General features: G+C 34.4%; 1 protein-coding gene across 1 annotated transcript in view; it reads left to right on the top strand.

Moving 5' to 3' along the window:
• LOC114325430 (ras-related and estrogen-regulated growth inhibitor-like protein) overlaps positions 1–18652 on the top strand; it is an 89990-nt gene that overhangs the window by 22611 nt on the left and 48727 nt on the right. Inside the window, exon 2 of the mRNA XM_028273503.2 lies at positions 7994–8072. Coding sequence (XP_028129304.2) covers positions 7997–8072 — 76 coding nt within the window. The 5' untranslated portion in view covers positions 7994–7996. The remainder of the gene's footprint in view (positions 1–7993; positions 8073–18652) is intronic.

Raw genomic sequence — 18652 nt, 5'->3', positions numbered from 1 at the left:
CCTCACAGGTTTCATTTATTAGTGCTGACCTCGTAAAGGAACTGTCACTCACCACTAGAGATGGAAAATTACGGATCAATGGAATTAACTCCACCTCATCCTCGTCTCAATCTATTGTAGATACAACAATTTTCGCTGTCGCTAACGACGTTCCTTTTGACATCTCGTGCTCTGTACTCCCAAAGATAACAAATCCGCTTCCTCAAATTTCTATTTCGGCGAGCAAACTAAACATACCCTCAGAGATACCATTAGGTGATCCGATGTTCCATGTAACATCCCCAATTGGTATCCTGCTCGGTGCAGACCTGTATAACGATATCATTCAACCTGAAATAATTCGTTTGGGAAAAGGTCTTCCCGTTCTTCAACGCACTCTACTCGGGTACACGATATCAGGGTCAGTTCCAGACTTTGCTCTTAAGTCGAAAAATACTAAAAAGGCTTTGGAATTTTATTCAAACTCTCTCGTTACTTGTTGTTCTCATAACACTCCTTCCGCCGTAAATGAGCCGGTAGTGTCCAACGAGGAACTATCCGATCATTTACAAAAATTCTGGGAGCTGGAAGAAGCCGCTCCTCAGAACACCGATCTCATTAATGATCACCCCGCTGAAATTAATTTTGTAAAACATGTTAATGTTCTCCCCAATGGACGATATGAGTCCACACTCAATCTCAAACTCCCTATCGAAGATATAGACATGGGAAATTCGTTTCTCTCGGCAAAAAGACGTTTTCTCAGTCTCGAGAAACGTTTTCAACTCAACCCTGATTTATTGGAAAAATATCAGGACATTATATCGGAATATCTCAATAACGGACAAATAATTCAAGTGCCGTTAAAAATGCTAAATGACTCAGGTAAACCTAATTACTTTCTCCCTCACTTTCCCGTTTTCAAATCCAACTCTACTACTTCCACTCGTATAGTTTTCGATCCAAACAATAAATCGTCTACGGGAATCTCCCTCAGTGACGTCATAGACAAAGGTTATGTCGTCCAACATGAACTTTTTGACATTCTCGCTAAGTTTCGTCAGTTTAAATTCGCACTAGTAGGCGACATCAAGGCTATGTTCCTACAAATCGCCATTTGTCCCACTGAAACATTTCTGTTAAATTTTCTCTTTAGGGACAATATTCAGCAGCCTTTACGGTGCTATCAATTTCAAAGATTACCCTTCGGGCTCCCAAGTAGCCCATTTATCGCTCAAAGAGTTATCAAGCACATCGCTGACAACAACAAACATACCCACGAACTTGCTACTAGTGTTCTGCAAGAATCTATCTATATGGATGACCTGATCAGCGGTGCTGACAGTCTTCATGAATTAAGTTGTCTTTTCGAACAATTAACTTCTTTGCTAGAAACCCATGGTTTCCTCCTCCACAAGTGGAACTGCAGTTCTTCAGAATTTCTGTCTCAACACAATTTAAATCCCGTCTCTGAAGTCAGTCTTAACTTCACGGGATCTGATAAAGTCTTAGGCATATTCTGGGATTCAGAACGCGACCACTTTTCGTTTAAAACTCCTATCTTCAAATTGGCTAATGTTGTTACTAAACGTACTATTCTCTCCTACATTGCTACTTTGTATGACCCGCTAGGATGGTTATCCCCTGTCCTTGTGAACGCTAAGCTCTTGATACAGGAAATATGGTCCCAGAAATTGGACTGGGATCAACCCATTGACTCACCCATCATTATGAAAAATTGGCAAAACCTCTTATCGACATTCAAAACTATAGAAGAGGTCAAGGTACCTCGATGCTTACTTTTACAAAAGAAAGTTGTTGATGTTCAATTAATTATTTTCACCGACGCATCGGAAAAAATATACAGCACTTGTGTGTATCTCAAAGCGACATACTCAGACTTTTCTGTATCGTCGCGGCTTATCGCTTCTAAAAACAAAATTTCTCCGCTAAAAAATAAACTCACCATCCCCAAATTGGAACTTTGTGGAATAGTGTTGGGAGTCACTCTGGCTCATAGACTTTTTCACATCTTCAAGAAAAATTTGAGTATATCTTCATCTCATCTCTTTGCTGACTCTACAATTGCCTTGTCTTGGATACTTTCTAAAAAACACATTTGGAACATTTTTGTACAAAACAGAATTCAAAAGGTCAATTCCTTGTTGGAAACTTTTCCTTGTGATTTCCATTTCGTCAGAAGTCACGAAAACATCGCTGACCCCGCTTCCAGAGGGATAAATGTCTTTGATAATCCCCAGACCACCGAAGACTGGTTATGCGGACCTAGCTTTATTAGAGACAATCCCATCGATTTTTCTCTTCATCAAATTCCTCATTTTCAGGATGATCTTCCTGAATTAAGGAAGTTAGTTGTCTCAAACATAGCAACAAATCACGAACTCAACGACACCTTTGAAAATCTATTCGCTAAATCTTCTTCTTTTCGTAAAATTCAAAGAATTGTCGCTTATCTTTTTAGATTCATCAGTAATATTAAAAAGAAAATAAATAACTCTCCACGAGATACGGATATATTGACGCCACCCGAAATGGAGATCGCTGATCACGCGATCATCAGGTATATCCAAAGTATCTACTTTAAAAAAGAGATTCTTGAATTGAAAAATGCTAAACTCGTGACCAATAAAGCCATTCGTAAACTCAACCCCTTCCTACAACATAATGATGGGCTGATTCGTGTGGGAGGACGTCTCCGACACGCCCCCATATCGTATAATCAAAAACACCCCATTCTACTTCCTTCTAAATGTCGAGTTGTAGAACTAATCTTGACTCAAGCTCATCATAAGTTATTACATTCAGGCGCGCAAACAGTACTTTCGTATGTCAAAATGAAGTACTGGCCAATTGACGGATTAAGACAGATTAAACGCTTAATTCGTAAGTGTGTAAACTGTTTCCGATTCATGACACCCAATTCTGTTCAACAGATGGCAGATATGCATCCCGATCGTGTACTCCCCACTAGACCCTTCCAAGTCGTCTCAGTGGACTATGGGGGGTTCTTCTTAATTAAGTCCTCACATTTGAGGAAGGCACCGCTTTACAAAGCATACGTAGCCTATTTCATTTGCATGAGCACTAAATGTGTTCATATCGAACTCGTCACAGGATTAAGCGCAGAAGCCTATATTCTTACTCTGAAAAGGTTTATTGCCAGAAGATCCACGCCCAGTATTATTTGGAGCGACAATGCCACAAATTTCCATGGGGCAAAAAATGAAATGCGCGAATTCTATGATTTTTTCTTAAATCAAAATAATTCGGAACAGATTAAGGAATTCTGTACTCAAAACTCCATAACTTTCAAGATGGGTGTTCCCCGCAACCCCCATCAATTCGGCCTCCATGAGGTAGGAATAAAGAGTGTGAAGTATCACCTCTATCGAATTATAGGAAATTCCCACTTCACCTTTGAAGTGTTTAACACAGTATTATGCCAAATCGAGGCTATTCTAAATTCGAGACCCATCACTAGGATGTCGTCTGACGCCAATGACTTCGCTTTCCTATCTCCAGCTCACTTCTTAGTTCAAAGAAGTTTAACCGCGCCCCCTGAACCAAGTGTTTCAGAGATACCTGAAAATAGGTTGAATCTTTTTCAGCGTATTAGTAAAATTCAACAGCAATTTTGGAAATTGTGGAAAAAAGACTATCTTTGCCTCCTGCAGCAAAGAAATAAATGGACCGACCCTACTGACCCTGTCAAGATCGGGGATTTGGTTCTGTTGAAGGAGGATGGTACTCCTCCACTCTTATGGCCAACTGCCAGGGTAATAGATGTATTGCCTGGTAAGGATGGTCTAGTTCGTACTGTCAAGATTCACACTACTCACGGTGATTTTCTTCGTGGTATTACGAAAATCGCTGTGATTCCCCTGGAAGATTAAAATCTATCCCTAGGGGGAAAACTTATCGTTTTCCTCCATTTTATCGTTGTTACCCCTTGTGTATATAAACTCTAATTTCTTCAAACATTTCTTATCGTTGTGCACATCTTTGCCAATCCCCTCTCTTCGAGGTGATATAGGCCATCTCTCTCGCCTGTCGCCCCCGGCAATATGTACAATAAATATATTATACACGGCTCACTAAAATAATTAGTTACGCCCCTGTACTACTGATTACTTAAAATTCAAGTAGTATTTATGTAACCTTTCTGGAAACTCCAGGTTATTGTTGAGACTCGCATTTGAACCCCTCGCCGGGGCAGATCGTCAAAAGCTTCCTAACGAGAATCATCTCTAATCTATCGACGCTCCCGCTATTCGTAAAAAGGCCGCATTTTACCGGCTTTTTTTTGCTATCGTTTTATACCGCTCAGATAATTCAATCTGCTCAGTATTATCGACGATGATTTATTTAGCGTATTAGTGAGTGCCTTACAAATGAACCAAATGGATTATGGAATTCAATCAGAGCTCTGATGTGACACGTCATCAAGGAATAAAACTGTAAGTACTCTACATGTATGTGAACATAACTTATTAGTCGTGATACTGTATGCATTTTGAACCATATACCTCTCGTAGCAAATATTCTTTGTGCCATTTATGCAGATAATACTTTAAATTACATATGAAAAATCGTTATCTACTCTTAACCAGCTTACCTATGGGAATATACTCTATAACCGTACAATAAGTATAGGTTACTATTGTTAAGGATACTTTACGTATTGCCTAAACAGCTAGTTACTTTTTCAACATACATGAGTGTGGGCATCTCTGTATATTTATATCCTACCCAAGCTAAGCGAACATATGTATTTTATGTATCTGACTATATTTTTGGGTCACATTACCACAGGAGAAAATTACGAGTTGCTGAGAATTATTATGCAAGGAAGGATCCAAGGAAGAAGAAGCATAGGAAAAAGACGCATCTCCTGGCTGAGCAACCTTAGAGAATGGTTTAACTGTAGTTCATTACAACTGTTCAGAGCAGCAGCCAACAAAGTGACCATAGTCATTATGATATCCAACCTCCGATAGGAGAGGGAACTTTAAGAAGAAGAAGACTATATTTTCTCCCTTAACTTTTCTTTAATTTCGACATTTGTTTATATCGTTCTCATTATTTTGCTTTCAAATTTCAGAAGGCGATCTTCCTCTTTCTTGTTAATCGTCTTTATTTCCATCCCATAAATAACAACAGGTCTTATTAAGGTCGTATATAGGTTCATCTTTGTTCTCTTACTTAGAGTCTTGCTTCTTAGCAGATTTCTATTCATTCCATATGTTTTGTGCCTCTCAAAGTTCCTTCCTCTGTTCTTTCTTTTTCGGTTTTCCCTATTGTTGCTCCCAAGTAGCTAAAGATGGATACAATGTCAAATTTATGGTTCTGTGTTAATAGATATCTCAGCGTTGTTGTGTCGTCCTTCACTATCATCATGTATTTTGTTTTGTTGTGCTGGCTTATCTCTGGCCTCTTTGCTTTTTTATCAAATTTTTTTACTGTGTTTATAAGTGTCTTGAAGTTAATCTTGAAGTTAATTGTAATAATGTTTTTGTTTGCAAACTTTGTCCTACCTATTATTGCTCCAATAGAAGGTTAAGCAGTGTCGGGGAGATAGAGTCACCTTTGTTTACTTTGATCTCCTTTGGTTTTCTATTCTCCTAATATTCATTCAGCGCATGATTTAAGTCTTATGTTTAGTAGGTTTGCTAGAATTGTTCTGGAATATATAAAATCAACATTTTAAATGTTTAGACTTGAGAAAGTATCTCTGCCGAAACAGCTGTAGCATATCGATACCTCAAAGCAACAGTGAGATAAGTAGAAAATTTCAATTTTTTTTAAGTACGCTATTTACATAGAATGTATTGCACCCTATTATACTGGTAACACTGAGATATGTATCTCTGATAACTGAGATATACATATCTCAGTGTTACCAGTATAGAGTGCAATACATTCTATGTACTTAAAAAAAAATGAAATTTTGGACTTATCTCACCGTTGCTTTGATGTATCGATATAATTAATTTTGCGGAAGTATTAAATACAAAAGTTTTCAATGTTTTATTGTTAAATACAACAGAAAAACATTAAAAATGGAATTACTAGCTTTACACAATACTTTAATAATCGGCTCTAAAATCTTGATGTTAATTAAAACTTGGCAACTGTGTGAAAATTCCGAAAAACGATGAAACAGAAAGTGCCATGTGCTCGGCTTAATCTCCCAGTTGAATTAAATTAAATGCGGAAGTAAAACGTGGTATTTCCTTATTTTTGTCCTTATTGTAAGTGTCATTTGCAATGACAGCTTTTTCATTAAGAAAAACCTGTTGAAAGAAAACCGCTAAAGTTTTGACAAAATCTGGAGATTTCCTTAATCTTAAATAACAGAATATTACTTGTATCCGTCTTTCTTCTAAAATGTATACAAAAAGGTGTTGAAAAATAAATTGAATTGTTTTGGTAGTGCTTTTAAAGATGCACTGCCAAAACCCATTAACTCACAAGTACAATAAAACTTCTGTTATCCGAAACCTTTTTAATCGAAACATCGTTTAACCGAAACGGTTGAGTTTCTATAATTTCGTCAATAAAAGAAAATTTTTATTGTAAAACGGAAACAATTCAATGTTAATTTATCAACATCGTCAACATTGCTTGTATACAACTAAAGAACGCAATTAAATATACAACACATTATGAAATTACCTCATAGTATTTTTTAATACCAACTTTGACCAAGAATACCATGTAATTTGATACAAGAAGAATACAAAAAACAATGGTATTTTTAACCGATATTTTTGTTATCCCAAACGGCCTACCCCCCAATTATTTCGGTTAACTAAGGTTTTACTGTATACATACCTATAACTGAATAATACAAATACAGTGGAACCTCGATAAGTCGGATTAATCGGGACCGCGGCTTATCCGGGTTATCGAAAATCCGGGTTAGCCGGAGAATATGGTAAAAGTAAAAATTAATAAAATACAATTTAGGTACTTACAGATAAACTCCATTATAATTGCCAAAACATGAAATATATATGCCCAGTACATCTAAATTATGTACAGTATTGTTCATTTCTTGCCAAAAACTCTTGTCAAACTGAAAAATGATTGTCTTGTCTGATGAAAATCGGTCCGGGTTAGCCGGACTTCCGGGTTATCGGAAGCCGACTTATCGGGGTTCCACTGTACTTTGTTTGAAATCCCTTTTGAAATGACCAATTCTTACTAAACACCTTTTAAATCACTTTAATGTGCTTATGTAAGACAAAAACAACCATTTACCTAATCCATAAATTATTACGATTTGGTGTTCAGTATTTTAGTCTGGACCAAGTGAAAAACAGCTCAATAAAAATGTTGTTCTAGTTTTTAGCACACGACTATTGGAAAATAGCGTTTGTAGCGCATTTATTGACTTTTCTTTTATTTATGGCCGATATTAACCCTAATTTGAGTGACCAAATTCCACAAATTGCTGGCAGATATTGGAAAAAATACTTCAAAGAAAATTTGGTTTAATCATCAAAATCGTGAATATAAAATACCTATGCTTTCAGAAAATAATTATTGTGTTCAGATAATGGTTTTATTTCTATTACAAATCTCTTAATTTTGCGTCAAATATTGTTATATTTATCTTTTATTTTATTTAAATTGATCATTTACTGTTGTTTATTAAAATTTCAATTTTTTATAAAATCAAAATATAGTGATAGACAGCAAATACATCTTAATATGACTATTTGACTATACAGTGGAACCTCGATAAGTCGGATTAATCGGGACCGCTGCCGATCCGGATTATCGAAAATCCGGGTTAGCCGGAGAATATGGTAAAAATTAATAAACTACATATAAATAATAAACAAACACATTATAATTGCAAAAACATAAAATTCATATGCACAGTACATCCCGGGTTATCGGAGGCCGACTTATCGGGGTTCCACTATATTAACTTAGTATAAGTTTTTTGTTTCACTATATTTATTGTTGTTATTTTTTTTTTCAGAAAATGAAGACGGACGACAAAAGTACAACGCCAAAATTGCGGATTGCTGTCATCGGCAAGTCTAACGTTGGAAAATCAGGTATGACACAAGATTTTTTATATAGCTTAAATGCCTCTGGGATTCGAACTCATAACCCTTGGATCCAAAGGTAGGCTCTCTTACCATTGAGCCACACAGGGGATAAAAGAATTTAAAATTATTAATTAAAGTCAATTGCTGCTGATTATTGTTTCTCTATAGAGAATTTTATTCACGGAGAGACTCAAAAAAGGATTTTTCTTCTTCTTCTTTTTCTTCTTCTTCTTATTCTTGTGTAGATATGGCTGTGTAAATTTGTTTCCCTCTTTGAAGAGAGGTATGTATTAGGATGCTTGATCTCCATTCTTGTGGTATTCTATTTTGTTCTATTATTTATATAGGTACATAAAAAATTATTCTGTCCCAAAATTTACACATATTGAAGCATTAATATTAATATTCGCTACAAGTTTAGAAGAATTACAGACCATGATGACGCAACTATTTCAAGCTTCGGAAAAAGTAGGTCTAAGATGAACTTGGAGAAAAGACAAAAATAATGATGAATACACCTGGAGTTAAAAAAATAACGTTGAACGACATTAATTTAGAAACAGTAATCGAATACATCTACCTGGAACAGATAATGAAAGTTAACAAAGAAAATCAAACTGCCGAAATTACCAGAAGAATAAGGTTAGCGGAAAACTGAGTTGGATCTTGAAAAACACTAAAATATAACAAAATCTGAAAACCAGCGTTTACGATCAGTGTATCCTTCTTATATTCACGTATGGTTCACAAACGTGAACACTCACCAAGACCAATATGGATAAAATAGTAAAACAAAGAGCGATGGAAAGATCAATGCTCGGGATGAGGCTTATAGAGAAAAAACAAATAAATGGATTAAAAGCAAAACAAAAATAAAAGACGCAGGAAAACATACTGCCAAATTAAAATGGAGCTTCGCAAGACACAATGCCCGACTGAAGGATAAAAGATGGAACCACGGAATACAACAATGAAGACCATGGTTAGTCGCTAGAAACAAGTGGAGGAAAATAGAAAACACTGGATTGAATTGGGGGAGGCCTATGTCTAAAGTTGGATTACTGAAGGCTGAAGAAGAAGAAGAAGAAGAAGCATTAAAAATACTAATTAATGAAGAGTGTACTAAAATAACGGCACGCATTCTGGCTAATGTTAGCTGAAAAGTCCAAATAATTTAATTACATTTTCAAATTATTTTAGACAAATTGTTATTTTAACCTTGAACACAATTTGAAAAGCAGTTTATGTTTTTCTACTGAGTTTGCTTCTTTATTCGCTGATATATCACCTTATTATTCAACAATAATTTATTTGAGAAATTTAAAACATCGGTTTGGCTCGCAAAAAACTGTTTATTTATATTGTTTTTTAAAACAATACATTACAGTATATTTTAGTTTTCCTAAAGCTTCCAGTCAGTCAAAACAAACGTAAAAAACGTATCCAATAGATTTTTTATTTGTTTTTTAACGAAAAAGAAAAACCGGTCTAAAAACTTTGAAATTTAGTTTTTTTTTCTCAACTCTTCTAATCGATATTGAGATATGTCTGCATGCGTGGGTGTTATCCTCGTATATTTTACAGAAAATGATCTCATTATGTGTTTAGCTTCGGTTATTGTAGTGAAAAGTTTGATAATGCTTATCTGGAGCAGATAATTGATAAATCGAAAAGCTCCTATTTATAAACTATGAATAACAACGCAATAAGTAGATCCTATAAAAAATATGCTATAAGATACTTAAATATACATGAAAACTCCACCATAACACTGAATACCAAGTCCATTGAGAGAGTGAGCAAATTTAAATAGCTGGGAACGTGGCTTTTTGAAGACTGGCATCGGACAGGGAAGTAAAGTGTCGCATTGTGCAAGCTCGTCAAGCTTTCGTAAAATTCAGGAAAGTACTGACCTGTTCAGAGTTCGATTTCTAGCTGAGACTAAGGTTTACTAAGACTAAGATATAAACAGATTAAAAGCGTTCGAAATGTGGCTTTATCGCCGTATCCTAAAAATACCATGGACGGCGAAAGTTACAAATGTAGATGTCCTTAAAACAATTAACCAAGAACGCCAACTTTTCGAAACCATCAAGAAAAGGAAAACGGCCTATCTGGGTCACATCATGCGAAATGAAAAGTACCAGTTCCTTCAACTTATAATCGAGGGTAAAATCGAAGGCAAGAGAGGAATCGGACGCAAGAAAATGTCCTGGCTCCGAAACATAAGGCAATGGACAAGGATTAACGACATACAATATCTGATACACATTGCAAGAAACAGAGAGTTAATGGAAAATGTGATCGCTAACATCCATGGATCTGCATCTGAAGAAGAGAAGATAAAAAAATACTTTCTATATTGATGATGCTGTTACTTTACTACATTGATTTCGTTTTGATTTTCTAATTGTTGAATTTCTTGGTACTTCAGCAATTTTGTTTATACAGGTAAAATTAGCAACCACGGTCCCAGTATTTTCAAACTTTTTTTAAAATCCCTTGAATTGTTGAATGACTTGGACTTGGACTTTTAGGGCGCTGGCAAGCACAGCCATTTGTGATCGCCACCACACCGGTGGCTGCTACATGCTGCTGACTGAGGTTTGTTTGTATTTTAAATGGACTGGGCGCACACACTGTGTTCCCGGTAGTATATTTGAAATACATACAGCAGCCACCGGTGGCGACCACAAGTGGCTGTGTTTGCGAGCGCCCTTAAACTATTTACCTACTCTCAATAAAGAACTCACAGTGCGCGTACTGTTACTTGAATAAAACGTCTTATCTTTCTCCTCAACTAAGTACATTTTATCAACTCATATGCTACTGCTCTATTAGCTGCAATGTTACTGCTCTATTAGAAAATACCACATAAAGTCAAAGAGAAATAAAAAAAGAATGTGTGTGTACTATGTATGCACGTAAGAAGATATTCTTCTATTATATAATAGGTAATTTAAACGAAATAAATATACTTAAAAGGTTATTTGTATTTTATTTAAAAATCAAACTAACTTTCTTATCTACCACTTTCAAAAAAATTTTATTAAAACAACCAAAAATAAAAAAAAATATGAACCGCCCGGGGGAATTGAACCCGCAACCTTCCAATCTCAGTGCTAACGCATTTCTAACTACTCCATCGAGGCACTAGAAATAAATATGTAAGTTTCGGATATAATTACACAACACGGCGACATATAGTGTAAAAATGTTATGTTTACATAATATTTTATTAATCCAAAAACACAAGAATTATAATAAATAATACATTTCCTAAAACCACTAATATATTCTTTTAATGACTTATTTGCACGGTTACAGATACATACATACCTATCTTGAAAGATTAGCAACATACTGTCAGAACTACATACTGTCAGTGCGCGCAGGCGCGCGGTAAATGTACAATTTTACCCTCAATCGATTCGCCGCTAAAGAAGAATATCTTCAAAAAGAATGTGTGTGTGTGTGTACTTTGTACGCACGTAAGAAGTTATACTTCTATTATATGATTATATGATTTTAAACGAAATTAATATACTTTTTATTTATATTTTATTTAAATATTAAACTAATTTATACTTACTACTTCTCAAACATTTTTATTAAAACAGTGCCAAAAATTAAAATAATAAAAGAATAAAACACACACAAACACATTAAAAATGCCACAAATGATTTCTGAACATTAATTGTCGGACATTTTTTTAACTAAATACGTATTTTCTGAAAATAAAATTATATAATAAATATACTTACAATCATAAAATGTATTAAAAAAAATAAAAAAATAAAAGTTTCTATTGGGATTCGAACCAACTTACCAGCGCGGCTGGTATTGGCGTTGTATTGGGGTTCACTCGCATTAAACGTTTCACCACGGAGACAGTGTGTCATTATGTGCGAAGATCTACTAACTAAACGGATTAAACTTTTGACATTTTTGAATTATGTAAATCAAATTATTTTGATTTTGAATTGAAATGATTTAGAATTGAAAAAATACAACAAAACATAGAGTAAGAAAACAATATATTAGGTGAATATTGATAGAAATTTTGATGGTAATCTAATTATGTAAATAAAAGTATTACATACTATGTATTTTGGTAGGTTCAAATAGGTAGGTACCTATGATACATTTACAATTATTACGTACCTGTTGCTTTAAAAACTATTTAAAAATCACTACAATTATAAACTTTTTTGTTTCTGTCCTCACAACAATAAAACTAATATATTATACATTTTTTTACCTTCATATTGAACAATTATTTATTGTTGACAGATCATTTCAACACCCAATCAGAGCCCGTATAACGACTAATAAATTTCGCAATCACTTGCATCGTGCAAAGTGGCTATGTTCAAATATCATAACAAAATTTGATTAACTATTTTTAAAACGCTTACCAGTGTAAGATTCTTTAGCTTTGAATAAGCGAGATCGTAGATCGTCCCGGTTGATTGTTGTTATCCACAGTTCTCTACGCCTTCGAGCTAATAGGTTTTTTATCAGTAATTTTGCGGCACTCATACTAGTCACTGTTTGATGGGCTTTCACATTGGCATGCAACAATCATCTCTTCTATGTTAATAAGTCCAAAAATATAATATGAAAACTATTTAAAAAGGTAATATAACCATTAACTAACTTTTTGTTTGTTGTTTCTCTTCCTACAAATTTTAAAACGCAACAAACATACATAACCAAACCACAGTCCCACAGCTGTGCCACAGCTGCCATATTGGATAATTTTTGTCATGTCATTTGAACATCCAATCAGAACAAAGTTGTAATGCGACTGCGCCGGAATCAAAGGTTTTAATCCTATTAAAATTCACCCTCATATCGCGCGTAAAGAAGTATAATTTCAACAAAAAATGTGCATCCTGTTACGTCGGTTCGGAGGGATCGGTGTGATAGAAAGCTTTCAGTCACCCCCAGAGAGCAACGAATTTTAATACAATTTTGGCTGTAAAACACAGAAGAATTACACATAGGGATGTTCTTCTTAAGGCGCCTTCTCCATTATTGAAGGTTGGCTAAAATTACAGCAAATTGTCCTTTATCTTGAGCTGTTCTTAGTATCGAATGTATGTTTATGCCTGTCAGCCTGTCCAATCTCTTACATTCTTTAGCCAGGAGCATTTTCTTCTTCCTGGACATCTTCTTCCCTCCATTTTTTTTTTCATTATGAGTCGTGCAAAGTTGTATCTTTCTCCTCTGTAAGTATGACCTAGATAACTCGTTTTTCTGTTTTTTTTACAATATTTAGGAGTTCTTTCTTAGTCCTCCATTCTTCTCAGCACCTCGTTGTAGGTTACGTGCTCTGTCCAAGATATCTTCAGCATCCTTCGAGAAACCCATATCTCAAAGGCTTCTACACGCCTCATACTTGTAATTACGAGAGTCCATGTTTCCACTCCGTATAGTAATATGAAATAAATGAATGTTTTTACAAATTGGTATCGGAGATCCAACGATAAGGTAGAGTTTATACATAGAGGTAAACATAAGAAATAACAGAGGTATAAGAGGTACTATAAGAAATAAATTGGAAGAAGCGCAGAGTGTTCAGTATGGGAGGCTACTTTACGCCGAAGTTTGTACAGTATGGGATTCAAATGCCATAGGCCTGTTACAGAACAAAACTAACCCCACAAATGCTCATGAAGCGCTTAGTTTGGACCAATTTGAATAATTAATATATGTATAATTTTATTTAGTGAATTTGTTAAAGTTGCTGTGCTACACATATTCTCCTGCTCGTGAAAATTCCAACACATTCCAACACATTCCTCCAAAACAAACATTGAGATCACGTCTTTTGCAAGGTATGATCGAAACATTTTTTAAGTACTACTTAAATCACTTTTTACAAGCCTCATGATTTACAAAAAACAAACAGAAGGTGCGAAAAACTCCCATAGATTTGCTATGGCAATAGTAAAACATGTGGTTACTGTTACTGTTACTGTTACACCCAAAATAACGGATGAATAAGCAAGTAATGTTGGTGGTGTGATGTTAATTTGGTAGAGTAAAAATACATAAAGTATTTATTTTTAGAGTCAGATTGTTAAAATTAGGTAGGGAAGATAAGTTGTAAAATTGTTTTTTAAGTCAAAAATGTCTAGTCTGACTTCTTCCACTGGTTTTCGTTTATTCCTGTTCTAATTTTTATTCTGTTTTATTTTCCTCATAATTAGAATAGGCTTGGAATAATATTAGAATACGGCTAGAGCAAATTTTAACAAAATGAGAGGACTGCTCTGCACAAGACATTTGAAGTTGGAGCTAAGAGGTGCTAAGAGTAGCTAAGGTTGGTTGGTGGTCGTCAAAGGCAGAGTTATTGTGAATTGTGAGCGACATGAAATCAACTGCCTCAGTTTATTCTGCGCACACTGCTAATTACAAGAGTATTAAGAAAGGAGAATGGAGACTGTAATTTTTTAAAAGAAGTAGAAGGGAATCCACAAAAATAAAGTTATTGGAATATTTACCAAAGAATAAAACACAAAAAGAGGAGATACTGTTCTAAGCCGGTGCTACTATAGTATGCGGTCTACCCCGAGGATACGATCTACCTGCGCATATTTATTATAGTGTGCAGAATAAGCCAATTTTGTAGCTTATTCTTAAAGTGCCTATCCGTTCCGGACGTTGGCGATCATCATGGCAATTTGACTTTGTTTTGGCGCGGAACAGTTCAATGGTAGTAGTGTTATACCACTTTCGTAAATTTTGAAGCCAGGAAATGCGTATTCTTCCTGGTTCTCTTTTACCATTTACCGTCCCTTGGAGAATCAGTTGGAGAAGGCCCAACTAAAGTTCCAACTAAAATAGTAAATTGATATGAAGTATTAATTTGTAATATTAAAATATTACCTAATTCCTCTGATTTATGCGTTTTAGATATTAATTTATTACTTTGTAAAAGTTTTTTTGCGGGCATTGTATAGGTACCTGTCCCGCTAAACAACACGATAATCGTTTTTCGGAAGGGTTTGCACACAATAATGTTCTAAAAGTTCATTAGACTATAATACCATAAACTCTGAGCCATCGAATTTTTGGAGAAATTATAGCAAATATTATATCTATTAGTAAGAAATATAAATACTTTCTATGACATTAGGTTTTTTCTTTAATTTGTATTTTGTAGTGTTACTTTGAACATTTTCCCCGCGCATCACGTGATTTATCGTCGATTTGAAAGATTTAGGATAAAAAGTGTCCCCGGCCTTGATACATCGGCGCGCCTATCAATTCCAACATTGCAACCAACCACCAATAACAAATTGTTTGTCGTGGTCGTGGAGTACAACACGTAAAGTATCTACCGTCGCTCTGACCCTAACCTCATTTCACTTTCACAAAATTGGGTCACCTGTATTCCGATCCACTTGAACCCGGTGGAGTGGAGATGGAGAATTAAAAACACACTTACATGTCCGCACAGCGCCAAGGATTATAACCAAACCGACTACTAGCACAAGCCGATTGCAGATCCTAGCTTTCTACGCATATACACGCGCTAGGAATGGATTATTATAAGTTTATGGATATGTACTTAAAACATAAATATAATTTCATCTAAAATACATCAAAATTTTAATAATTTTGTATACCTACCTAATATAGGTAGTTACATTAACTCCATCAGTCATAATCGTTGCAGATCTTTACATAATTATATCAAACTTCGTAAAAAGTCATGTTAATAGGACTAAGTTTTCACTCTAATGGCATATAAAACAACATAATGCTATTCTACACCCCACCAGAATGAAAACAATGGGAACCTTCTCTGGTTACACCTCAGAGGCTTCTACAATATTCAAGCCATACGGATGCTGAGACTAAGGAAGATGAGGGAATTCTACAATTTACAATTCACGTCCCATCTGCTCAGCGCGGTATGAATGGTTCCCTTCATACTCCAATCAGAGTAAATGTAAATCAAAAATGAAAATGGTTATTCATTTTTCATGTTAATAGATTGAAATCTTCACCATTTATAAAAAAAACTTATTATTTATATGAAATATATTAATTAAAACTGACAACTAACGTTTATAAAAAATATTAATTTATCCATTTTAGAGAAAGACTTTTAAATAGAAAGTTGTAGTAAATTAAAAAAGCCACAATTTGAGCTATGGCAAGTTTAATTTCGTTAATTTGTTGTTGCAAATCAGCCCCCGAAAAGTCCCAAGTGGCCGTTTTTTGCAATTGCATTATTTATTGTAAAAATAATGTACCTTTTTTTAATATACTACAATTTTCTATTTAAAAGTTTTTCTCTAAAATGAGTGAATGAATATTTTTATAAATTGTAAAGATTTCAATCTATTAACATGACTTTTTACGAAGTTTCATACAATTATGTAAAGATCTGCGACGATTATAACTGAAGGAGTTAATGTATCTACCTATATTATATAAAATACTGGATACTAAATATCCATAAACTTATATACGCCAGTCAATGGGAGCAAGAATAGGGTATTACCTCCGAATTCTATCCTACTGCATGGATTTTAATGAAATTTTGAGAATAGCCTCTACTTATCTCCTAATTCAAAATCTATCCTATGCCGATGTGTGCTTTTATCTTGGGGTGGTTACCATCCCACCTCGGGGGTGGAAAATTTTTTGGTTATAATAACCACGGAATTCACTAGAGAGCCTAATTCTAAGCAAAAACTGTTCTATAATTTTTTTTGAGAACTCAATACTTTTTGAGCTATTTGTGGTTGAAAATTGGTCAGTTTCATTGAAAAATAACACCTTTTCGAACGGTTTTTTGCGAATACCTTAAAAACTATGCATCTAACTAAGAAAACTATATAAAACATTTTTATAGGTTATAAAAAAACAAAGAGATACTTGCCTTCATAAATCTTCTAGTTATAATACAAAAAGAGATATGGTAGGTGAAAAGAGTTTGTTTTTTTTTTGGTGCATACTCAAATCGGTGTATTCAACTTGCAATAACAGAGAAAGGGTCGATTTTAGGTGTATAATGCTACCAATACCTTTTGTAGTGCTTGAAAAAACCTTTGAAATGAGTACTATTGAAGTTCCATTATATTCAAACTAATAGAGATATGCTGCAAACAAAATTGATAACTAATGTATTTTAAGAAAAAATGAGAAGTAATTTTAACCCCTATCCACCAGAATGTAAATGCATCGTTTTCCTTCTACAATACCTTTTACTATAGTGTCATTTCTATGTTCAAAAAGTTGGACAGGTTTAAAATAAATGGTTTTTGAAAAATAAAATAAGATCAATTTATAGAGCGTATTTTTAAATTTTCTTAAAAATTTTTCCTTTTTCTCCATGTAACTTGAAAATAATAAGAGATACAGTAATAAAAAATAGAAACGGAATTTTTATCTAAAGAAACCCTATATTTTTGTGGTATATTTTTTTTCGTATCTCCTATTATTTTCCAGTTACATGGAGAAAAAGGAAGATTTTTAAGAAAATTTAAAAATGCGCTCTATAATTTGATCTTATTTTCTTCAAAAACTATTAATTTTAAACCAGTCCAACTTTTTGAACATACAAATAACACTATAATAAAAAGTATTGTAGAAGGAAAACGATGTACATATTTAAATTATGATGGATGAGTGGTTAAATATACTTCTCATTCCTTCTTAAAATACATTAGTCATCAATTTTTTTGCAGCAGTTTGAATGTAATTGACACTTAATATTGCTCATTTTAAAGGTCTTTTCAATCACTACAAAAGTTATTAGTATCACTATCCGCATTAAATCGACCGTTTCTCTGTTATTTCAAGTTGAATACACCGATTTGAGCAGGCACCAAAAAAACAAACTCTTCTCACCTACCAGATCCCTTTTTGTATTATAACTAGAAGATTTGTGAAAGAACGAATTTCTTTGTTTTTTTTTATAAACTACAATAATATTTTATATAGTTTTTTTTGTTAGATGCATAGTTTTTAAGGTATTCGCAAAAATCCGTCCGAAAAGGTGTAATTTTTCAAAAACGAATAACTCAAAAAGTATTGAATTATCAAAAAATAATTATAGAACAGTTTTTGCCTAAAATTAGGTTCTCTAGCCTCTTCCGTGGCTATTTTAACCAAAAAATTTTTCACCTCCGAGAAGTGGTAGGAACCACCCCCAAGATAAAAGCGCACATCGGCATGGTAGACTTTGTTTCTTGAGCTATTCGCTACTTACTGTGAAAATATCAAGTAAATCGATGTAGTAGGATGGAATTCGGAGCTAAATACCCTAATTGACTGTCCTAATAATAATCTGCAATCGGCTTGTGCTTGTAGTCGGTTCGGTTCGGTTATAATCCTTGGCGCTGTGCGGACATGTAAGTGAGATGGAGAATTAAAAACGCCGTCGTCGGACGACATTGGGCCACGGACGACATTGTCCTTTGCACACACCGTAAGGTATATACATTCCAATTAGTCTGATTTTATAAAGTAGGCTAATGACGAAACGTCCCTTTGAAAATAATTCAATTAGTTTCAGGTCACGGGTAAATGTCGGCTTGGTTTATGTACTAGCGCACGT

The sequence above is a fragment of the Diabrotica virgifera genome, chromosome 4 (genome assembly GCF_917563875.1).
Source record: "Diabrotica virgifera virgifera chromosome 4, PGI_DIABVI_V3a".
Classification (NCBI taxonomy): domain Eukaryota; kingdom Metazoa; phylum Arthropoda; class Insecta; order Coleoptera; family Chrysomelidae; genus Diabrotica; species Diabrotica virgifera.
This window is presented reverse-complemented; position numbering and strand designations above follow the sequence as displayed.